This window comes from Diabrotica virgifera, chromosome 7 (genome assembly GCF_917563875.1).
Source record: "Diabrotica virgifera virgifera chromosome 7, PGI_DIABVI_V3a".
Lineage (NCBI taxonomy): Eukaryota > Metazoa > Arthropoda > Insecta > Coleoptera > Chrysomelidae > Diabrotica > Diabrotica virgifera.
In genome coordinates this window covers 72162757-72188320 of record NC_065449.1, presented here as the reverse complement: position 1 = coordinate 72188320, position 25564 = coordinate 72162757, and the positions used below count along the sequence as shown (strand labels likewise).

The 25564-nt window shown below is 34.2% G+C and overlaps 1 protein-coding gene across 1 annotated transcript in view; it reads right to left on the bottom strand.

The window, feature by feature from the left end:
• Positions 1-25564, bottom strand: part of LOC114327667 (phenoloxidase-activating factor 1-like) — a 111993-nt gene that overhangs the window by 54605 nt on the left and 31824 nt on the right. The window contains exon 4 of the mRNA XM_050655938.1: positions 20499-20689. Coding sequence (XP_050511895.1) covers positions 20499-20689 — 191 coding nt within the window. The remainder of the gene's footprint in view (positions 1-20498; positions 20690-25564) is intronic.

The window sequence follows — 25564 nt, the reverse complement described above, 5'->3', positions numbered from 1 at the left end:
TCATTCAGGAAATGGAAAGACTTAACATAAAAATATCAGGATTAAGTGAGACCAGATGGCCCAATTCAGGTGACATATTAGTAGGCCAAACAAAGATATACTACTCTGGTAATGACAATGACCCAAATCACTGGAACGGGGTAGCGATATTAGTTGATAAAACCACCCAGAAATTTGTAACTGGCTTCTTACCCATCTCGGATAGAGTTATGATGGTAACACTCAAAACAGCCCAGTCTAGAGTCAATATAATTCAAGTATATGCTCCCACAGCAGATAAATCGGATGAAGAGCTCGAACAGTTTTATAACGAATTACAACAAGCTTTAGAAGTAACCAAGTCTAGAGACGTTACAATAGTAATGGGAGATCTAAATGCAAAAATCGGTAGAGGAAGTCAAGGTGATTTTATTGGAAACTTTGGACTGGGCACTCGTAACGAGAGAGGAGAAAGATTGGCTCAATTCTGCCAAGAGACCGATTTTATTGTCACGAATACTTATTATGATCTGCCGACCAGGAGACTCTATACATGGAAATCACCAGCAGACAACCAACATAACGTCATCAGAAACCAAATTGACTACCTTCTCATCTGCAAACGATACCGAAATTCCATAAAATCAGTAAAATCATACCCTGGAGCTGATGTGAGATCAGATCACAACCCAGTTGTAGGAAGGTTTAGAATTAATCTAAAGAAGCCTGTGGTTAAAACTAAAGTAGAGACGATACAAGTATCTCGTTTGAGAGATCCATCAACAAAAGAGCAAGTCACACTAAAAATTAAAGAAGAGCTCACCAAAATAGAAATTATTCCTACTGAAGATGCGAACAGGAAATGGCACATGTTAAAAGATGCTCTTATCCGCACATGTGAGACAACACTTACACCTAAACTAATTAAGAATAAAAATGAATGGATGACCGAGGAGATTCTAGATCTCATGGAAGCAAGGCGATCTTATAAAACCAAAGACAAAAACATGTATAATATTATACACACAGAAATAAGGAGAAAGATCAGAGAGGCAAAGGAAAGATGGTATAGTGACAGATGCGCAGATATTGAACAGTTGGTAGAGAAACATGATAACTTAAACCTTCATAAGAAAATTAGTGAAATAACAGGCACTAATATTAAGAAAAAATCAAACATACTGCTGGATAAAAACGGAAAAATAATTATAGACGTCGGTGAAAGGCTTAAAAGATGGCAGGAATATATTCAAGAGCTATTTAAAGACGAACGGACTGAAATAGTACTAGAGCAGGAAAAGTTCGACAACGGCCCAGACATAACAGAAGATGAGGTACTAGAGGCGATAAAGCGAACAAAGAACAACAAGGCAACAGGTCCTGACCAAATACCTGTAGACATAATACGGTTAATAGAGGACCAGCAAATTGGAATATTGGTCGACTTATTTAATACAATATACAGTACAGGAATCATTCCCAGAGATTGGCTGCTGTCAACGTTCATAACACTGCCAAAAAAACCAAATGCAAAAGAATGCCAAGACCACCGGATAATAAGTTTAATGAGTCATACACTCAAAATATTTTTAAAAATTATACACCGGAGAATACATAACAAACTTGAGCAGGACATAAGCGACACGCAATTTGGATTTAGAAATGCAATGGGAACGAGGGAAGCCCTGTTCGCTGTAAATGTACTTGTGCAAAGGTGCATGGATGTTAATCAGCCAGTATATATGTGTTTCTTGGATTACAACAAAGCCTTCGATAAGGTCAGACATAACCGCCTTATCGAATTACTTGAAAAGAAAAACTTAGATATGAGGGACATCAGGATCATTAGTGCTATCTATTATAATCAGATCGCTGTGGTAAAAGAGAACAACGCCTTTTCAAATGAAATACGTATTGAGAGGGGCGTCAGACAGGGCTGTGTCCTGTCTCCTACTTTGTTCAATTTGTATTCAGAGGAAATAATCCAGGAAGCACTAGAAGACCTAACCACGGGAATAAAAGTAAATGGTCGACCAATCAATAATATACGGTTTGCCGACGACACTATTTTATTAGCCGAATGTCTTGAGGATTTACAACAAATGGTTGACAGAGTGGTAGAAGTCAGCCAAGAAAACGGACTGTCCCTAAACACAAAAAAGACACAATTTATGGTAATCACAAAAGTTCAACAGCGCCAAGAAAGCATAACAATACATGGAGAACAAATTAAAAAGGTTGAAAAATATAAATATTTGGGTACAATAATTAATGAAACTAATGAGTACACAGAAGAGATTAAAGCAAGAATAGGACAGGCAAGAAATGCTTTCAACAAACTAAAAAAAGTACTCTGTAGCAGGGACATTACAATTTCTTTAAAGATAAGACTTCTGAGATGCTACTTGTTCTCCATATTATTCTATGGGTTGGAGGCTTGGACATTAAAGAAGGATGTTTCGGACAGATTAGAAGCCTTCGAGTTATGGGCCTACAGAAGAATATTAAGAATAAGTTGGGTGGATAGAGTCACGAATATCGAGGTGTTGAGAAGAATGGGAAAAGATAAAGAGGTTTTAAATACAATTAAAGTCAGAAAACTGCAATATCTGGGACATGTTATGAGGGGCGAGCGTTATAACTTGTTACAATTGATAATGCAAGGAAGAATACAGGGTAGAAGGAGTCGCGGAAGAAGACGCATCTCCTGGTTAAACAATTTGAGAGCTTGGTTTAATTGCACTTCTGCTGATCTCTTTAGAGCAGCGGTATCGAAAGTGCGAATTGCCGTGATGGTTGCCAACCTTCTTAGAGGAGATGGCACATGAAGAAGAAGATGTGCTAATTAGTTGCTCTAATTCGAATTTTGTTGCTCAAACCGTTGACCAAGAAATCGCGTTGAAAGTCGGGGGGTGCAAGTTAATGGCAAGCTGCACTCACTCACACCGAAGAAAGCTCAAACTTCTTGATTTTTTTGGTGATAAATTTAGTGCTATTTATGTGCTAATTAGTTGCTCTATTCCGAAATTTGTTGCTCAAACCATTTACCAGGAAATCGCGTTGAAAGTGGGGGGGTGCAGGTTAATGGCAAGCTGCACCCACCCACACCGAAAAAAGCTCAAATTTCTTGATTTTTTTTATGATAAATTTAGTGCTATTTATGTGCTAATTAGTTGCTCTATTCCGAATTTTGTTGCTCAAACCGTTGACCAGGAAATCGCGTTCAAAGTGGGGGGTCCAGCTTAATAGCAAGCTGCACCCACTCACACCGAAAAAAGCTCAAATTTCTTGATTGTTTTGATGAAAAATTTAGTGCTGTTTATGTGCTAATTAGTTGCTCTATTCCGAATTTTGTTGCTCAAACCGTTGACCAGGAAATCTCGGTCAAAATGGGGGCGTCCAGCTTAATGGCAAGCTGCACCCAACCACACCGAAAAAAGGTTCAATCTTATTGATTTTTTTGTGGTGATAAATTTAGTGCTATTTATGTGCTAATTAGTTGCTCTAATCCGAATTTTGTTGCTCAAACCGTTGACCAAGAAATCGCGTCGAAAGTGGGGGGGTGCAGGTTAATGGCAAGCTGCACCCACCCAAACCGAAAAAAGCTCAAACTGCTTGATTTTTTTGGTGAAGAATTTAGTGTCATTTATGTGCTAATTAGCTAATTAGTAATAAAACTATGGTTTACAACAATTACGTTACGACTATTGCTGATAAATGTACTTACTTGAAAACGAATTAATTCAAAATTCATTCAAATTTTTTGCATATAAAGAATATATTTAGTCGGAATGAGCGAAGCGAATTCTGAAATTCACATGAGTGCCTTAAAAATGTACTTTTTAACACGTATATCATACAATATTTTTTCTACAAACGTTATAAATATATAAAATACAATATTTTTGTTAATTGCTGAAACCATGAAACCTATCACCCGTAAAAGATAGAACTGGTTGTCTACACTCGAGGGGAATATCTAAAAATTCTTAGCGAAAATATTATACCGTTATATAAACTTGTTTTTTCTACAAACGTGTTAAAAATGCAATAATAGAGTTTAAATTAAATTTTAAAAAACCTTTTAAACCACCGTTTTCAAATTGTGCAAGTTTTACTATTAATATTAATGTTAGTAAATGAAATATAAATATTTTGACTTTTCACAATTTGACAATTCACTTTTAACTGCAGTGCCTTAAAAATTTTAAAGCACTAGTGCTATAAAGTAGCATTTTTAACGCTCCAATGGAGTGCTAAAATAGTTATTAATGAAACAGTTCGTGAAGTATGCTTTTTGCGATCGCACGCGATTTTTAGAGCACGAGCGACTACGGAGCGAGTTCGCAAAAATACTTCACGCACAGTTTCATACAATATTTTATCTACGATAAACAAATAAAAAAAGCTGTAACTCTTCTATTCTACAATTTTTAGAACTTTGAAATTTAAAAATTACAACTACTTTCAAACCACAAAACTGTCAAAACTCTTGTTATAATTCATTGCTCATATTGTCATCACCATGACAACGCGAAAATTAAGGATTGTCACCACGACAACTCGAAAGTTACAAACAGTGCGAAAAAGTAAATCCCATTTAAAATACATTGTTACTTAACGCCAAGGGCGTAGCTACCGTCGTATCAGCCGTATCAATTATACGGGGCCCCCGACATTCAAGGGCCCCATCGCGGCATGTCGAAACAAAATTCCATTTGCAAAGATTGAACTAAATATTCTACAGGTATTTCACTATTAAAACGCTTTGAAACAGTGTATGTTGTTTGGATATCAACATTTTCGTGTAGTGGATTCTTTATATATACCTATATAAATCATATTTACCTATTATCTATTCTCTGCCCCATAACAACAGAGCTTTATTGTTTTCAAGGTATCTCTCATTGTCAATTCCGTTGGCTGTGTGTGAGTTATTGTATAATGTATATTGAAGAATGCCGAATTGCAATTTTTGTAATCGCTTTATCTTTGAATATTTGAAACAGTATGTATTGTTCGGGTATATTATGTATGTTCGTATAATCTGTTCTTTATCTTTATTGTATTTATGTATATCTACATTTCTTCAAGAAATTAACGTATCACCTTAAAAATTGGTCATTTTTTATGTCTCATATTTCCTAAACCTGTTTTCGATATATTTTTGAACATTTTCGTTTAATAATATTGTTGCTAGACAGGTAAATAGACGACCGGAGTGTGACGTCACAGCCAACTGCGGCTATATTCAGTGTTATGATGATCACTTGCAAACAAAGATTGTAAACACGTTGAAAAGTAAGGTTTTACCGAATCTCAAGACTTTTTAATCAGTTTTCAATCTAAAAAAATAAAATAAAATATAAAATCTAAAATTTATAAAAAACAAATAAATTGTAACCTTACTTCACCGAGACATACATTTTATTGTTATTTATATAAAACGTCATACTTTATTATTTACACAACCTTCTAAAATTGTTGTAGTAACTATAATAATACTTAAATATTGCAAAAAACGGAAATATTCTCTGTAAAAACTGAAAAAAAAAAACAATAAAAAATACAAATTTGCCACACTAAACAACGTTTGTTTGGAAAACTCTGACATGACATATGTCAATAAAAATTGACACTTCTACGTCATCACTCCGGCTGTCCATTGTTATTGTATACCGGGTGTACCAATCAAAAAGTAATTTTTTCTCAAAGTCACCACACCCTGTGGAATATTCTTGCATTTATAAAATACTGAAATTAAAACCCAACTATAGCCTCATGTGTTCTTAACATTCTGTTTTTCGATTCATTCGCTTATGTTGGATAGTAAAAAAGTTAGGTAATAATTTAACAACTCGCCTTATTTTTCATCGATACAGGGTGTTTTTAAATAAGTATGGCAAACTTGCAAACTTTATTGCAGCTTCCAGCTTCTCTTGTACTACATTGCTACCTTGTAATGTCATATTTAAATTCTTGAAGAAGTCAAAAATATAACAAATATACGCTACCTTGATTAACCGATTGGCATCATGAAAACTGTCTTTAAATTGAAATATTGCATCCCTAGCCGTTGGTGGATGTTGTTCTAAGAATATTGAAATTTCTTCCTTGAATTATTCAATTAATTCAAAAAAAGTTTTCTTTAAACATTCCCTTTTGATAGTCAACGCACTTCGCAGTCTAAAAGAAGATGTTCATGTGAAACGGCGAGGCGAGGCGACCCGGCATTTTGCTTTCGTGGCCCGGTACCAGGTCGCGACCCACCATTTGGGAAACGCTGCTCTAGCGCGTAGTTTGATTTTACGCTCGTCGGCCGTAACAACCGTACAACCATACAATACAATCACATTGAACATTCAAACTGAAAGATATAAAAGTTAATGTTATGACATTATAACGACAGATATAAAATAGTTACAATAAAGTTAGTGATTTAAAAATAGTTTCATTTTATTAAGTGATTGTAGAAAAAATGTTGTATGTATTACAAGCGCAAAGTGACATTATTTCTTTCGAGTAATTACCGCTCTCCGCTACGGTCGAGTGGTAACTCTTACTCTCAAGGAATAATGTATCACTTTTCGTTCTAAATACATAAATAACTATTCAATTTGAATTTTCAAATTGTACGAGTATTGTATGGTTGTACGGTTGCTACGGACGACGCGCGGTAATCAAACTTTAACGCGCTAGCGCTATAAAGTGACGGTACTCAGTAAACGTTAACTTTTCGTTGCCATTGACAAGCGAAATAGTCTTCTTTATCAAGTGATTGTAGAAAAAATTTAATAGATTTGCTTGAGTTTTACCGCAAATAATTTGTGCTATATCAAAATGTATTTTATTTCTGTTAATATAATAATTAATAAATGTAAGATATTGTATTAGATTTTGTAATAAAAAATTTTAAAACTATATTAGTGATTTCTATAAAACACTCACCAGTGTACAGTCGGGCCAGATTCAGTGTGTATTTGAGATTTTGGATGTACACTAATGTTTGGCGTTCGGGTTTTCCACATTTTCTGAATTTTATTTTGGTACTGTGCAGGTATTTTACTTGACGCGACGTTATCAAAATAAAAATCACAAAATTTGGAAAATCCGAAAGTCAACAACAATGCGCATCCAAATCTCAAATACAAAGTGAATCTGGTCGGACTGTAAGATACCTCACCGAAGAATGAAACTTCAGCCGCTTCAACACCACTTTTAAGACTAATATTCAATTGTTTTATTTTTAAAACATTCACAAGCCACAAAGATTTTGTATTTTTTTTAGAAATTTATAATTCACACTCGTATTCGTATCTTACATCAACATGATGGTTACTTGGTGAAAGTTTGTATGTTTATTACAAAATGTGGAAGTATGTATATAGTCCATATGGTGAGACCGCTCCATATAGTCCATATGGTGAGTCTGAAAACATTTCTGATTCGGTTTCTTTGTGGATTCCTATTAAAAAATGTCCCCTTTAAACAAATCTGAAGGGTACCGATTATCAGAAACAAATATTACAATCAAACGGCAGAAATCAAAATAGAAGACCAGTTAACTGATAAAATTGCAATAGAACGAGGAGTACGACAGGGCTGTATTTTATCTCCACTACTATTCAATATTTACTCTGAATGGATATTTAAAGAAGCTTTAGACGGTTGTGCGAAGGGAGTATTAATAAATGGTGAATGGTTGAATAACATTAGATATGCAGATGACACCATAGTTTTCGACGATAATCTGAATGATGTACAGATATTAACAAATCGTATAACAGAAGTCAGCAACAGAAGAAGACCAAATTTATGACAATTAGTAAAAAACCAATATTAAACGCTCAACTTACAGTCAACCAACAGAATATCGAAAGAGTTGAGCAATATACATATCTGGGTACGAATTTAAATAGCCAATGGGACCACTCGACAGAAATTAAACAGCGAATAATAAAAGCGAAAGCAGCATACGTTAGAATGAGACCAATTTTCAACAGTCGAGACATATCATTAAAAACAAAATACCGTCTGTTGAAAAGCTACATATTCACAGTTCTGCTCTACGGAATAGAAGGTGGACACTAACTGTTGCATCTATGAATCGGATCGAAGCTTTCGAAATGTGGTGTTATAGGCGCATCTTACGTATATCCTGGGTTGAACGAATTAATAAAGTGCTGCGTAGAATGGGGAAAGACTGTGAAATTCTCATAACCATCAAAACAAAAAAATTAGAATATCTAGGACATGTAATGAGAAATCAAGAACGTTACGGCCTTCTCCAACTGATTCTCCAAGGGAAGGTAAATGGTAAAAGAGGGCCGGGAAGAAGACGCATTTCCTGGCTTCAAAATTTACGAAAGTGGTATAACACCACTACCACTGAACTGTTCCGCGTTGCGGTAAACAAAGTCAAGATAGCCATGATGATCGTCAACATCCGAAACGGATGGGCACTTTAAGAAGAAGAAGAAGGATATATGGCGGAATTTTTGGGCAGAAATTGTTTAAACAATTTTTTTAAACAAATACAAAAGACCACCTTTTTTGCCCTGGAACATATATTTCTAGATTGTAAACTAGCCCTAAGAAAAGATAAGAATAAACAATCTCCAGGCGAATATTGTGTAATTACTGATGCAATAAACATCGGAGGCACTTGTCTTCTTAAGAAAATAAAAGACCTTTTTAATATGTGCCTTTTAGATAGCAATATACCCGACAAATGGCATAATGCTCAAGTAATTCTATTGTACAAAAAAGGAGATCCCCATGAGTTAGAAAATTACAGACCTATAAGTCTTCTTAGTCACTTATACAAACTCCTTACAAGAATAGTAACGAATCGTCTTGAGAAAAAACTTGATTTCTACCAGCCAATTTGGAACAAATGATCACCCACAGAGCATTAAAACGGTAATAGAAAAGACTATCGAATACAATCGACCACTCGTTTTGGCTTTTGTAGATTTCCATAAAGCCTTTGACACGGTAGAATGTGACAAAATTCTGGAAGTACTACAAGCATGCCGCATTGACTACCGATACACAAGGTTAATTTACAATACATAAAAGAACGCAATCGGCAGAGGAGTTCGACAGGACGATAACTTATCGCCTAAACTCTTTACCGCAGTACTAGAATATGCTTGTAAATAACTTAACTGGGAAGAGCGAGGCCTGAATATTGACGGTAGAAGATTAACAAATTTGAAATTCGCAGACGACATAGTTTTGTTCTCTGACAACCTCAAGAAGATATGTACCATGCTACATGAACTTTAGTTAGTGTACGCCAGTGTAGGTGTCTCAAAATAAACATCTCCAAAACAAAATTCATGACAAACCTAGTACCTAGCGGAAATATCAATATTGGAGAAAACGAAGTAGAGCTAGTGGAAAAATACATATACCTTGGACACGAAATAAAGATCACAAGAGACAAACAAATATGCAAACTACGAAGAAGAATAAACCTACCATAGGTAGCCTATGGAAAACTCAAAGACCTATTTAAAAGCGACATACCAATTTCTCTAAAACGTAAAACATTTGACCAATTTGTGTTGCCTATGATGACTTATGGTGCCGAAACTTTGACATTGACAGCCACAGCTTCTAAAATGCTGCAAATAGCCCAGAGGAAAATGGAAAGGTCAATGCTGAGTATGTCGCTTCGTGACCGAGTTAGAAATGAAGACTTAAGGCGAAGAACAAGAGTTACCGATGTAATTTCCCGAATTGCCACCCTGAAATGGAACTTGGCCGGACACGTCGCCCGAATCAGTGATGGGGAGTGGACGAAGAGTGCAGGCCGAGATTAGACAAAAGAAGTAGATGAAGACCATCTACTCGTTGGACTGATGAACTCAAGAAAATGTCACGAAATTGGATGCAAAGTGCTCAAAATAGAGCACAATAGACAAAAATGAGGGAGGCCTATGTTCAGCGGTGAACGAAAAGGGCTGTATGATGATGATAATGATACGTACTATCGAAATATATCGGTATCCGATTTTGTTGCTAACAGTAGAACTTGCAAATGCATTAGTTAATCCCACCCGACCTGGCTCCGCGCTATACATATGTGTCTCTGTTCTATGTTATAAATAAGTTATAAATAAGTTACTCGTACATATTATTTGGTACTAAAATAATTTAGGGAACACGTACCATCAAATTATACTTCTATCTGATTTTATTTCTCATTGTTTTAGTGAACATACAAGTGTTTCGTTGTGCGTCTAATGAGAAGCTGGCACCGCCCCAATTTGAACGCGATTTCCTGGTCAACGGTTTGAGCAAGAAAATTTAGATTAGAGCAACTAATTAGCACATAAATAGCACTAAATTTTTCACCAAAAAAATCAAGAAGTTTGAGCTTGTTTCGGTGTGGGTGGATGCAGGCTTTCCATTAACTTGCACCCCCCCCCATTTTCGACGCGATTTCCTAGTCAACGGTTTGAGCAACAAAATTCGGAATAGAGCAGTTAATTAGCACATAAATAGCACTAAATTTTTCACCAAAAAAATCAAGAAGTTTGAGCTTTTTTCGGTGTGGGTGGGTGCAACTTGCCATTAACTTGCACCGCCCCAATTTCAACGCGATTTCTTGGTCAACGGTTTGAGCAACAAAATTCGGATTGTAGCAACTAATTAGCACATAAATAGCACTAAATTTATCACAAAAAAAATCAATAAGTTTGAACTTTTTTCGGTGTGAGCGGGTGCAGCTTGCTATTAAGCTTGACCCCCCACTTTGAACGCGATTTCCTGGTCAACTGTTTGAGCAACAAAATTCGGAATAGAGCAACTAATTAGCACATAAATAGCACTAAATTTTTCACCAAAAAAATCAAGAAGTATGAGCTTTTTTCGGTATGGGTGGGTGAAACTTGCCATTAACTTGAACCCCCCATTTTCAACGCGATTTCTTGGTCAACGGTTTGAGCAACAAAATTCGAATTAGAGCAACTAATTAGCACATAAATAGCACTAAATTTTTCACCAAAAAAATCAAGAAGTTTGAGCTTTTTTCGGTGTGGGTGGGTGCAACTTGCCATTAACTTGCACCGCCCCAATTTCAACGCGATTTCTTGGTCAACGGTTTGAGCAACAAAATTCGGATTGTAGCAACTAATTAGCACATAAATAGCACTAAATTTATCACAACAAAAAAAATCAATAAGTTTGAACTTTTTTCGGTGTGAGCGGGTGCAGCTTGCTGTTAAGCTAGACCCCCACTTTGAACGCGATTTCCTGGTCAACTGTTTGAGCAACAAAATTCGGAATAGAGCAACTAATTAGCACATAAATAGCACTAAATTTTTCACCAAAAAAATCAAGAAGTTTGAGCTTTTTTCGGTGTGGGTGGGTGCAACTTGCCATTAACTTGAACCCCCCACTTTCAACGCGATTTCTTGGTCAACGGTTTGAGCAACAAAATTCGGATTAGAGCAACTAATTAGCACATAAATATCACTAAATTTATCACCAAAAAAAATCAATAAGTTTGAAGTTTTTTCGGTGTGGGTGGGTGCAGTTTGCCATTAAGCTTGACCCCCCAATTTGAACGCGATTTCCTGGTAAACGGTTTGAGCAACAAAATTCGGAATAGAGCAACTAATTAGCACATAAATAGCACTAAATTTATCACCAAAAAAATCAAGAAGTTTGAGCTTTTTTCGGTGTGGGTGGGTGCAGCTTGCCATTAACCTGCACCCCCCCACTTTCAACGCGATTTCCTGGTAAACGGTTTGAGCAACAAAATTCGGAATAGAGCAACTAATTAGCACATAAATAGCACTAAATTTATCACCAAAAAAAATCAAGAAGTTTGAGCTTTTTTCGTTGTGGGTGGGTGCAGCTTGCCATTAACCTGCACTCCCCACTTTCAACGCGGAGCAACAAAATTCGGAATAGAGCAACTAATTAGCACATAAATAGCACTAAATTTATCACCAAAAAAAATCAAGAAGTTTGAGCTTTTTTCCGTGTGGGTGGCTGCAGCTTTCCATTAACCTGCACCCCCCCCCACTTTCAACGCGATTTCCTGGTAAACGGTTTGAGTAACAAATTTCGGAATAGAGCAACTAATTAGCACATAAATAGCACTAAATTTATCACCAAAAAAATCAAGAAGTTTGAGCTTTTTTCGGTGTGGGTGGGTGCAGCTTTACATTAACCTGCACCCCCCCCCACTTTCAACGCGATTTCCTGGTAAACGGTTTGAGCAACAAAATTCGGAATAGAGCAACTAATTAGCACATAAATAGCACTAAATTTATCACCAAAAAAATCAAGAAGTTTGAGCTTTTTTCGGTGTGGGTGGGTGCAGCTTTACATTAACCTGCACCCCCCCACTTTCAACGCGATTTCCTGGTAAACGGTTTGAGCAACAAAATTCGGAATAGAGCAACTAATTAGCACATAAATAGCACTAAATTTTTTGCCTAGTCCGAACTTTATTCGCGATTGTGGGGGGTGCAGCTTAATATGGGTAAAATCATGTCCACCTTAATACAACGAAGATTGACCAAAGCTACCACGAATATCATAGGACATTATCAATGCGGATTTGTTAAGGGAAAGTCTACAACAGATGCCATACATACGGTTAAACAAATTATGGAAAAAGCTCATGGATACAAAATAGGAATTGAACTGCTTTTTATAGATTTTCAGCAAGCATTTGATACAATAAAAAGATCAAAATTAATGGTAGCTCTTAAAGAAATGGGAATACAAAATAAATTAAGAAGATTAATACAAATGACAATGAGTAGAACTGTAGTTAGTGTAAAAACTCAAGTAGGCGACAGAAAAGAATTTGTCATCAATAAAGGCGAGAGACAAGGAGATTCATTATCAGCAACTCTGTTTAACCTTGCCCTAGAACACATCGTCAGGAAGATCAACAAAGGCACCCTCCGAACGAGAGAAGGACAAATAATAGAAATAATAGCATACGCTGATGATACTGTGCTAATAACAAAAAATAGAAAAACAATGGAACGAATGTTAAATGAAATGGTAACAGAAGGGAAAGTAATGGGATTAAAAATAAACCAAGAAAAAACCAAAATAATGAGATTTGACAAAAACTTTGAAAAGAGAAAGGTTAGAGTAGGAGAATACACTTTTGAAGAAGTCGAAAAATTTAAATATTTAGGAATATTAATAACAAACAATGGAGAAAGAGAAACCGAAATCAAAGAAAGGATTATTACAGCAAATAAAAGCTTTTATGCAAATAAAAAATTACTTAAAAATAAGTTATTGAGTAAGAAATCAAAAATGAAAGTATACAAAACCATAATTCGACCGACGATAATGTATGCCGCCGAAACTCTTAGCATGATAAAAAAACAGAGGAAAACCTTAGAATACAAGAAAGAAAAATACTAAGAGCAATACTAGGACCAATAAAAATAAGTGACAATGAATTTAGACAAAGAACGAACCTTGAGCTATTGGAAGAAATTAAGGAGGATATAGTGTGTAAAATAAAACAGCAAAGAGCAAAATGGCTAGGACACATATGGAGATCCGGATCAACTACGTCGATATTCTCAATATTGGAATGGACACCAGCTGGCAAAAGAAGACGTGGAAGACCAATATCTACATGATTACAAGAAGTAGCAAGTGATCTCAACAAGGCGGGTATACGAAATTGGAAAGGAAAAAGCAGAGACAGGAAAGAGTGGAGAAAAATAACCGAGAAAATTAAATAAGGAACATGAGGACTGATCTACCTAAAACCATAGATCTAGAAAGCGTAAGCGGCCTAACCCCTAAAGGGGTGTTTAGCCACTATATATATTTAAATCCAATTATTTAAGCCTAATTAACAGAAAACCGATGCATTTTATAATATGTACTTAATTAATTACTCTGGGCTAATTAGCAAAATTCATGGAAAAGTTATTTACCAGCAATTTTATTGCTGGAATCAAATTATAAGATCCTATATATTAATAATATAGGTATGCAAAGTCCGCAGATAGTGGGCTACTTTTTTTATAAACAAAATGGCGCCGACAAATCGTATTTTTTCAATTATTTCTCTATAACTCCGAAGATTTTAACTTTACAACAAAAATACCCAAATAAAAATTCACCGCAATTAAATTCTGCATAGAGATATATTTTTCACGATTTGCTCCGACGAAAAATTTTCCTCGGAAAATGCGGGTTTTCATAACAAAACTCTAATTTTCAAATAAAGTTTTAGGTAAGTAATTATTAATCAATAATTAAATAACTTAGTGACATCAAAGCTTTCTTAGTATAGATTGTAATTCCAGAAGCCGGTGAAAATTAAGCGAATATTTTAGCAACAATTCAATTGTTAATTAACAATTTACGATCGCAATAATAACCAAAATAATCATGATACATTGATCAAACTTATAAAGATTATAAAGATGAGATGCTTATTTAATATTTTATCGACAAAATATAAATTTTTCTTTGTTTTTGCATAATCTTTAAATTTTGAAAAAAAATAGTTATAATACGCTGGTCTAATTAGTAAAGTACAAAGAAAGAATATTTACCAGCAATTTTATTGCTGGAATCGAATTATAAGATCCTATATATTATTAATATAGGTATGAAAAGTCCGCAGATAGTGTGCTACTTTTTTTATAAACAAAATGGCGCCGACAAATCGTATTTTTTTCAATTATTGCTCTATAACTTCGAAGATTTTAACTTTACACCAAAAACACTCAAATAAAAATTCACCCCAATTTCATTCTACATAGAAGCATGTTTTTTCCGATTTACTCCGACGAAAATTTTCCTCGGAAAATGTGGGTTTTCCCAACAAAATCTCGAATTTTCAAATACATTTTTTGAGCCAATAATTATTTATTAATAATTATATAGCTTGGTGAAATAAAAGATTTCTTGGTTTAGATTATAAATTCAGAAGCCGGTGAAAATTAAACGAATATTTTAGCAACAATTCAATTGTTAATTAACAATTTACAGTCGCAATAACAACCAAAATAATCATGAGACATTGATCAAACTTAGAAAGATTATAAAGGTGTATTTGTCGACAATTACGTCGACATTAATATTTTGTCGGCAACATATAAATTTTTCATTTTTTTGCATAATCTTTAAATGTTTAAAAAAATTGTTATAAAAAAATTAACAATTCTCAGAAATTGTTTATTATATTCTAATTTTATAAAATACTTAAAATGGGTATTTCATAGGTCTTGAAAATGATTGCTTTAAAAAAATTTTCCAACCATTTGCAAAAAAGTTATGAAACAGCAAAATAAATATACGAATGCTCCGTTGTTTATAATTTGTTTTAATTGTTTCGAAGCTTAAAAGTGAGACTATGGTACAATCTAATTACTCACAAAAAATGTCAAAAATTAGTGCAATGGTTATATTTTATTCAAAGATTAAAAATACTTTTTTTTTGTAATTTTTAGCGCAAAAGTAAGTATCAAAGTTAAGCAAATGAACATGAAAATAATAGGACACTTTCAATTTTTTTAGTAAAAAGTAAAAAATAAAACGAACGCCATTTATTTCCACAAAAATTAAAATCTTTAGTAATCCCTATAAGACTTTATTTACATTAGCATAAGTAATGACCTTAAATATTGTGACCGATTTAGATTTAGATTATGACGAATACAAATTTCTGTCAAAAAATTGAATATGATTTAAAAAAATCAAAACTTTTCAAATTATCGTAAACTATTTGCTTTTGATAATAGCCCCAAGAGTACTCGATACACGTAAAAAATTCTAGATAGGTAACGAAATCTGAGTTTTTTTTTTATTAGCAAAGATTTTATTTGTCTTTTGATTTCTGTATGAATCAAAATAACCAGTAATCACGTTTAAGTGTAAATTTTAGTGCGAGAACAATGTAACTTGAGCCCTTAAACCTATTATGCTAAAAAAATAAAGTATTTGAGATTAAATGTAATACAGTTTTATAGCTCTTGAAATTATTTTTCAAATAGTTGGATGTGCCTGATACCATAAAAATTAACAGAGTTATTCGAAAAAAAAACAAAATAATTTTTTTGGAAAAATTTTTGGAGTATAAATTTTGATGATATCAGCTTTTTCTGGAGCTCATTTGATAACTATTTCTAAGTACTTTGACAAGTATTTAGTAAGTGTTATAAAATGCATCGTGTTCATGTTATTTAAGCTTGGATCCTTAGATTTGAATACTCGCAGAAAAAAATATATATATTCAATTACCTATATGGTTTTACAATTAAGGAATTTATTATAGTTTTTATTAGCTTTAATTTTAGTGATGAAAACTTTTTTGTAAAAACTTACAGTTTTTGAGTTATTTGTGAAAACTCACAATAAGCATGCATTTTTTTAACAAAAGTTAAAATATTTGATCTTTAATAACTCAAAAAGTATTGATTTATTTTCGGTGTCGCCCAAAATCCCGACAGCCAAAACCCGACAGCTAAAATCCCGACAGGCCAAAATCCCGACATGCAACAATCCTCGCATAAATAAAAATTCCCACTTTTGTTTAATACTTTTAATACAAAATACTTTTGTTTAGTAACAAAAAATAAAAAACAGATGGCGATAAACAAAAAACAACAAATAAATGTAAATATATGTTAAAAAGGGGTCTACCCCAAAATCCCGAGAGTCAAAATCCCGACAGCCACAATCCCGACGGCCAAAATCCCGACACGCCAGAATCCCGACAGGCCAAAATCCCGACAGGTTTGATAAGTTTCTTTTTAACATATAATTACATTTATTGCATGTTTTTTGTTTATGGCCATCTGTTTTTTTTTTGTTACTAAACAAAAGAATTTTGTATTAAAAGTATTAAACAAAAGTCGGAATTTTTACTTATGCGGGGATTGTTGCATGTCGGAATTTTGGCCTGTGGGGATTCTGAGCAGTAGGGATTCTGGCGTGTCGGTGTTTTGGCCGTCGGAATTTTGGCTGTCGGGATTTTGGCTGTCGGGATTTTGGGCGTCGGGATTGTGGCTGTCGGGATTTCGGCTGTCGGGATTTTGGGGTAGAGCTATTTATTTTAATAGCATTATATAACAAAGTATGTAGAAGTGTCTGTTTTTCTATTGTTAAAAGCTCGTTTGTGTTCTGCTATCCGTTTGTCAAAGGTTCTGCCAGTTTGACCGATGTAAGTTTTCGGGCAGTCACCACAAGTTAGTTTGCAAACACCACTCTGTAGTTGTTTTCTCTTTCTGCTCTTATTGTTCTTAATATATTTGCTTCTACTCTATCACATATATTGGCAAGATAACATATTATTCTCCTTCATAAGGGTGGTGAGAAATCTAATGCTTGCAACTATAGACCTATTGCCTTAGTACCGGTACTTTCAAAAATTATTGAGAGACTCATAAAAACCCGTCTTATGTGCTTTCTCATTGATAACAACATCTTATCCCAAAATCAGTTCGGCTTTTTAACTAATAAATGTACCACTGATGCCTTGTTTTCTGTGCTTCATGAGGTTTACCAAGCAATAAACAATAATCTTTATACTGCGACTGTTTTCTGTGGCTATGCCAAAGCTTTTGATTGTGTAAATCACAACATTTTGATTAAAAAACTAAATTTCTATGGGATTCGAGGTATTTCTTTGAATTGGTTCCAATCTTACTTGAATAATAGGAAACAACTAGTTAGAGCAAATGATACTGACTCTAGTCTCAAAAACATTGTATGTGGAGTACCACAAGGTTCAGTATTGGGTCCTCTACTGTTGCTTATCTTTATAAATGACATCACTAACTTAAAAATCGATGGAAAAATTTTTCTTTTTGCTGATGATACCAGTATCACTTGGAACAACTAAACTATTGCATCTTTTCATGCAACTATAACTTCTGATTTGCTTACGATAAAAACCTGGTCTGACTCTAATTTACTCTCTTTTAACGTGGATAAAACAGTAGCATTATCCTAAAAAAGTGCTCCTCAACCCCTGCTTGTTAATAACAGCCAGATCTCTACCGTTGAGTCTGTAAAATTTCTTGGTATTTTTTTAGACACCAACCTTAAATGGTCCCTTCATATCGATTTGTTAAGTAAGAAACTCGCCTCAGCCTGCTATGCTATAAGATATGTTTCAAAAGGACTCAAATTAGCATCTTCTAAACTGACATATTTTTCTTTGTTCGAGTCTCATCTTCGATATGGTCTTCCTTTTTGGGGTTCTAGTACAGCTGCCCAATTAGATGTTATTTTTAAATTACAAAAAAGAGCAATAAGGTACCTATTTGGCCTCAGCAGAACAACACATTGCAGAAGTTACTTCAAAGATCACGGCATTTTAACCCTTAAATGTTTATATATTTTAGAAACTGTTTGCTTAATTCGTAAACACATGCATGTCTTTCCAGCAAGGCCTCGTCATGACTACTCCACCAGAAATTCAAATTTTGATGTCTATTTACTGATCCCGTCCTCTGAGTTAGTAAAGAAATCTATATTATATTCCGGAAAAAAACTATACAACCATCTTCCTTTACAACTCAAATCTGCCACATCTTTCCCCAAATTCCGTAAAATGACAGAAGCTCATCTATCTAAAAGACCATATTATTCAGTAGAAGAGTTTCTTAATGACTAACTAAGAAATTACATTAATGTACAAGTAACCAAACTTATCTATATTTGGGTGTCACATGTAGCAGCTTAAACTTGTTAGTTCCTATGTCTATAAATAGTTTACTTTTTTTGTATATTCACTTTGCAATTTCTATAAATTGTTGCAATATATCGATTTTGTTTTTTTTTCTTTACTTTATTAACTTGTATTTTGTATTTATGTATATTTTTTTATATTGACGATTTATCAAATTTCAGAAAATTGTCTTTGTTATTGTTATTGTTAGATATTATTTATTTATTTTTTTTCTGACTTTAATTAAGCTTTGTCGATAAAATTTGTATTTTCAGTGACAATAAAGCATATTTCTATTCTATTCTAACAACAAAAATAGCCAGATACATAGAAAAGAAATGAATAACACCAGCTTTCAGAACTAACAACAACTGAAGCAAAGATATTAAGAACAATAAGAGCAGAAAGAGAAAACAACTACAGAGTGGTGTTTACAAACTAACTTGTGGTGACTGCCCGAAAGCTTACATCGGTCAAACTGGCAGAAACTTTGACGAACGGATTGCAGAACACAAACGGGCTTTTAATAATAGAAAAACAGACACTTCTACATTCGCACTTCACCTTTTAGATCATAATCATTTTTTTAATGAACAGTTTCAAATTCCGCATATTCAAAATAAAGGCCTTAAGCTATCTTTATTAGAATCTATGGAAATTAATAAATTGAAAAATACAGATATAATTCTGAATGACCAACTCGAGACAAACAGCTCCCGACTCCTCAACCTCTTCAGTTAACAGACCTAAAAAGACAAACCCATAGTAATCTAAATCACTTGAGAAAGGCACTCTGCTGAACAGCTGTAGTCACATAGTTGTAAATAATTTTGTGGAAGTATAGAAAACAAGCGTTTTCAGTGTTTTATTGTTATATAGAATCTTTGAACTTTAATAACTCAAAAAGTATTAACTTATTTTAGTAACTTTCTATAACAAATTATGCTTATAATTTGTCCTTCTATCGATTTGTGGAGTTATTTTTAATAAAATAATTTTCACCCCCGGGAAGGGGTGGTATTCACCCTCAGGGTAAAGGCGTAAGGTAGCATCATGTCAGCTTTGTTTCTTGAGGTATCCTATAACCACTCACCAATTTTCGTGAAAATCGATGAAGGTTCACCGAAATTAAAGGTAATAGTTGATTTTTACCTTCAGTGACTGCACTATACAAAAGGAATTGCAATTTAATTATCTAAATGCGCATATTTTGGGAGCTCATAAATTATTTAATGATTATGTACTCGCCAAATAATTAATTTAATGCATTTTAAGTACAAACCTCTCTTAAGCCGGGAAGATGGGGTGGTATTCTTGCGAAGGGGTTGTAGCTCAATAATCGAAATGCGCGTTATTTAAGAGTTTATTCTTAGAATATATAAGCTAAAGGAATTTTATCCGCGATACGATATATTTTAATTTTTTTCAGCATGTTTCTCATAAGTTAAATCAATTAAAGAGTTGTTTGGGGGTGAAGGGGATGGGCTCAAAAATTGAAACTATATCATTTCAAGAGCTCATAAATAGCTCGTAGTTCTTCAGCAAAGATCGATTCAATATCCTTATTTTTAAGTAGTGGTAGGGGCTGAGGCAGCCCCCCCCCCCACTAAAATATTAAATTCCGGCTCAGTGTATCGAGCTCAAAATTTTTGTTGTGCGGAATATGAAAGCTCATAAATAGCTCATAAATCAGCGTTATTTGTTTTTAATTTTTGCAAGACGGGAGGGGGGGGGGGCAGCTCAACACGGGTAAAACTATTATGGTCACATAAAATAAAATAGGTAACAAAGAGAGTATAAACTACATAAAGAAAAACATTGCACTTACTTGAGTATTCAACTGTTTGATTAAGCCTTATAACTGCTATGTCGCCACTACTAATTCTCACAGTTGTATCATAGTCTTTATGAAACGAGACACTTTCAATTCCTCTTATGACAGCCTTTTCATTACAATTTCCGTGTATATCGCAACTAGCTTCTTTATTTCTGTTATGCAAACCAAATTTGACATAAGTACTAAAAAGAACGTAATTTTTTAATAAAACGTGATTTTGTTGTTTATACATACATTGATTAAGAATATTCTGATATTTTTAAAAGTCACCAGAAAACCTTTAACGTGGATACAGTTTTCAACCGTATGATCCGTAAAATATCTACATTCGTATCGTTACCAAAAAAATTAAATTCCTTACAATGCGATAATAATTATCGAATATTAAGCTTGATGTTGTATGCCCTTAAAACTGTTCTTAATACGTACAAGAATTCACAAGAAGTATGAGTTCCAGATGATTGACACTTAATTTGGATTTCGACAAGCCCTTTTTGTCATAAATGTCTTAGCACAACGATGCAGAGCCATACTTGTAAATAAATATGCATGTTTTATTGATTACCCAAAAGCATTTGACTGCGTTTACCATCAAAAAGTGATCGAAATTCTGAGCACAACTGTAGTTGACGAAAAAGACTTGCAAAATACTTATCTCTGAACTATGTTGGCACCATACGGCAACAATTGAAATAGATCACACAAGGAGTGTGATAGGGTTGCGTCTTATAAGCGCTAATTATTTAAACTGTATTCGGAGTATATATTCAAAAAAGATGGGACCACATACAAGATGGAATTAAAATTAACGGAACCAGCATAGTCAACATTAGGTACGATGATGATATAGCGGCTTAATAGCATACCTGTTCTACAAAAATACTGGAACCAGTAACTTTCAGAAACTTTGGGAAAAAATATCAATAGACAGTGTAACACAAAAAAAATCTATCAAAAATCAAACAAGCGAGAAAAACATAAAAATATCATGAACATAAAAATATTTTTTCTACGAGCGTGCAAAAATGTCTACTTTCGCGCACGCATTTTAGTTTAGAAAGTTTCACTTTTCCGCACGCGTGTTACTTTTCCGCACGCGTGTTACTTTTCCGCACGCGGTTTTTACTTTTCCGCACGCGTGTTAATTTTGATATATGGCATTAAAATAATTATAATAAATGAAATAAACTAATATTTAGATATTATTTACTAATTTATTTCAAATATATCTTATTGTGTTCTTGTTTTAATGAAATTAACTCTACAATTCGATGAAATAAAATTATTTTGACATAATATTCGAAAGTGAAATCGGTAGACAATAACAGTCGTTTTGAATCATCGTCATGGAAACCAAGATCGTCGTCATGCTAACTAATTATATTGAAAGTTTGGTTTTGACAACCTTGTCAAAGAATTAATTTGTGTATGTATTTTCATATTAATTAAATTAATTGATTGACTCTTAGAAAAAAATTATGTTCCTAACTCTTGCAGAAAGTCTCTTTTCCGCACTCGACTGCTTGCCGAACTCCCGCTTCGCGTCGTTCGGCAAACTGCAGTCGCGTGCGGAAAAGAATGACTTTCTGCACTTGTTAGGAAAATAACTATTTTATAAGATCCGACCTTAATAATTTGGAGCTCACAATTCGAATGATGCGATGTTACATTTTTCTTCTGCCTTGTTGTATGGCTGTGAAAATTAGATAACGGACTCTGAAACAGAAAGAAGAATAGAAGTCTTTGAGACGTATATATATAGACGATTGCTAAGAATTCCATGGGTACAAAAAGCACTAACGATGGGGTACTTTGGCGCATGAGTAATCAAAAAGGATTACTCAGAATGATCAAGCAGAGCATAATATCAAGCAGAGCATATGCGAGCATAATATCAAGTATTTATCAAACAGCAGAGGAGGTCTTTGTAATCAAACAAAATAAAATTAGTAACAAGCTTTGGTGCAATGAAGACGTCGAAAATTCAATAACAGAAAAGAAAATATTATACCCTAAATGGTTAAGTAAAAAATGTGACGCAGACACAGACGAAGAGAAAACTAGTAAGATAATTATGACCTCCAAAAATAAGACATAGGACAGAAAGTGCAGAGAGATAGAATCTTATATTCTTTTTCTTCTTCTTCTTCCTCTTTATAAGCAATTCTGCTTGTTTATTGTCGGATTGATACCTCTATGAAAGGTTATCACTCCTTCTTTTGCGCGGTCGGCCGATACTTCCTCTAACGATTGGTGATTTATCTCGTGCTATTTTGACCACACGTGTCTCCCCATTCTGGTTATGTGGTTGTTCCATTCTTTTTTTCTATTTAGTGTCCATTCGTTTATACACTGTACGTTACATTGTCTTCTAATATCTTCGCTCCTCTTTCGATCTCTCAGTTTATTTCCTGTAATTCTTCTCAGTACTCTCATCTCTGCCGTTTCCAGTAGTCTTTGTTTTGTGGCTGTATCGGGTCTTTTTTCTGATGCATATTTGTCATGATTGATCTTACACTGACTTTAAAATTCTTGACTTCATCTCAGTGTTAATATGTCGTGTGTTTCGCCATATAGTGTTATTAAGATATCCTGCCAATCTATTTGCTTTTTGTACTTGATTTCTCACTTCTTTGTCTAGGTCTCCGTAACTTGACAATGTAATTCCAAGGTATTTTACTTCCATCACTTGTTCAATACTGATACCATCAATTTCTATTTTGCATCTGATTGGTTCTGGACTGATTAATATTATTTTTTTTTTGGTTTTCTGAGGTGAAATTGTCGTATTGAATTATTTTGCTCTTATGTTAAATCTGTGGACTAATCTTTGCAGACTATCTTCATCTATTAATATTGCGTCGTATTCGTAGGATATAGAATAGAAAGCAAAGAAGTAAAATTACTCTGCTACGCAGAGTATTTTTACTTCTCTGTTTTCCATTCTCTATCCTCTTCCTTTGTTGAGGAATCTTATATTAGAGGACGAAAATGCACTGAGGCGTGGAAGTTTATAAGCTCTATCAAGAAGCCGACTAATGAGAAAGTAATTCTAAATCACATAAATCCCGAGGATTGGGCACATTATTACAAACGTCAACTAACTGAGAACAGAGTGAATTTAAAGAAGATATGAACTCATCAAAAATCGAAATTCTGGAAGAGGTTATTACCACAGATATCAACAGAGTTAAAAAAGCTATAGCAAGGATGAAGGATGAGAAAGAAAGCTGACCATAGGGAGTACATAATATACATCAGCACTTCGAGCCAAGCAGGCTCATGGCTTGGTTTACAATTTTCCTCCATTCTTGCTTGTTATTTCCAATTGGTTGCATTGAGATACCTCAGATCATCATTAACTTCATGGCTCCATCTGGTCCTAGGTCTTCCTTTTCTCTTTTTACCACCTATTTTAGCGCTTAACATGATTTTAGGCATTCTAACTTGGGCCATTCTTTGGACATGTCCTAACCATCTAAGTCTTTGTGATCTTACAACTGCATTTATTATAATATAAATACAGTGCTAGTCAAAAGTGCGTACCCCCCTCGTATCTTTTGAACGGTTATACTTATAATAGTGAAATTAGGAGGGAGGAAATAAACGGATGTAGGCTTCTTAACCAATCATGACAGGTGACGTAATAGTGACAGATGACGTTACAGCGCCACTATGACAGATAATTTTAAATGGGACCTTATGGCAAGTGATACCTCGTTTGAAAGGTATTGAAAATACCTATTCAGTCATACTAATTTTGTTTGATTTTAAGCTCATTTTGATGAATAAATGAAATAATATAAAATTGTAGTTTCGCATTTAATTAATAAAAATTCAAACCTCCGACTATGATTACTTGTCAAAAAGGTTGACGTTGACGTAAAAACTACTAGAGAACTGAAAAGCGTCAACTTTTTTGACAAAAAAACCATAGGCGGACATTTGAATTTTTATTAGTTAAATACGAAACTACAATGTTATATTTATTTAATTTATTCACCAAAATCAAAATCAACTTAAACCCAAAAAAATTAGTATGACTGGATAGGTATTTTCAATACCTTTCAAACGAGGTATCACTTGCCATAAGGTCCCATTTAAAATTATCTGTCATAGTGGCGCTGTAACGTCATCTGTCACTATTACGTCACCTGTCATGACTAGTTAAGAAGCCTATATCCGTTTATTTCCTCCCTCCAAATTCCACTATTATAAGTATAACCGTTCAAAAGATACGAAGGGGGGTACGGACTTTTGACTAGCACTGTATAAATAAATATATATAAATTTTCAATTTATGAATGTGTTTTTTGATATTTTCAACTCAGGCGCGCCAAAACCAACAAACCACTCGCAAACTCGTCCAAATACGTATTGCGAACCATCAAAGCTTTTGTTGAAAAACCGACAGAAGTTAGATTTTGGTGCGCCGTGTGCGTGCCGTTTGTGCGCCACTTGAAAACACGTACTAATCTGACGAACATGCTGCGCGCGAGCGGCTCGCACACCGAGCAGAGCGCATATGTATACCTGCCTTTACGATGAATCCTCTAACATTTTCCGCGAGTTAGGAAGTAACACGTTTTCAATGAGGAGTTTTCGAAAAAAAAAAAAGGAAATAACTGTCAGTGGGAAACAACTAAACTCTAGTCTCGCGTAACTACCAGCTCCCACTCTGGTTTAGCACTTCTTTGCTCTTTGCTCGTACTCTTTCTTCGCTCCACTCTGAACGTGCACTTTTTGCTCTTTGCTCTTTGCGCATCCACTCTGATAGTGCACTTTTTGCTCTTTGCTCTTTGCTCTTTGCTCTTTGTTCGTCCACTCTGAATGTACGCTTAGACAGTTTTTTTCCTTTCATGACAAAAATAGCGAAGGGCAAATTAGATCGTTTGGAATTTCTACTCTTCTATTATTTTTGGTGAAACTTCTAGTTTTTTTAACGCTTTATATATTTCTTTTCTTTTTATTCTATCAAAAGCTTGCTTAAAATCTATGAAGAGTGCCATTGTTGGTTTATTATATTCATAGTTCTCAGCTTGTATATCTCTTAAAGT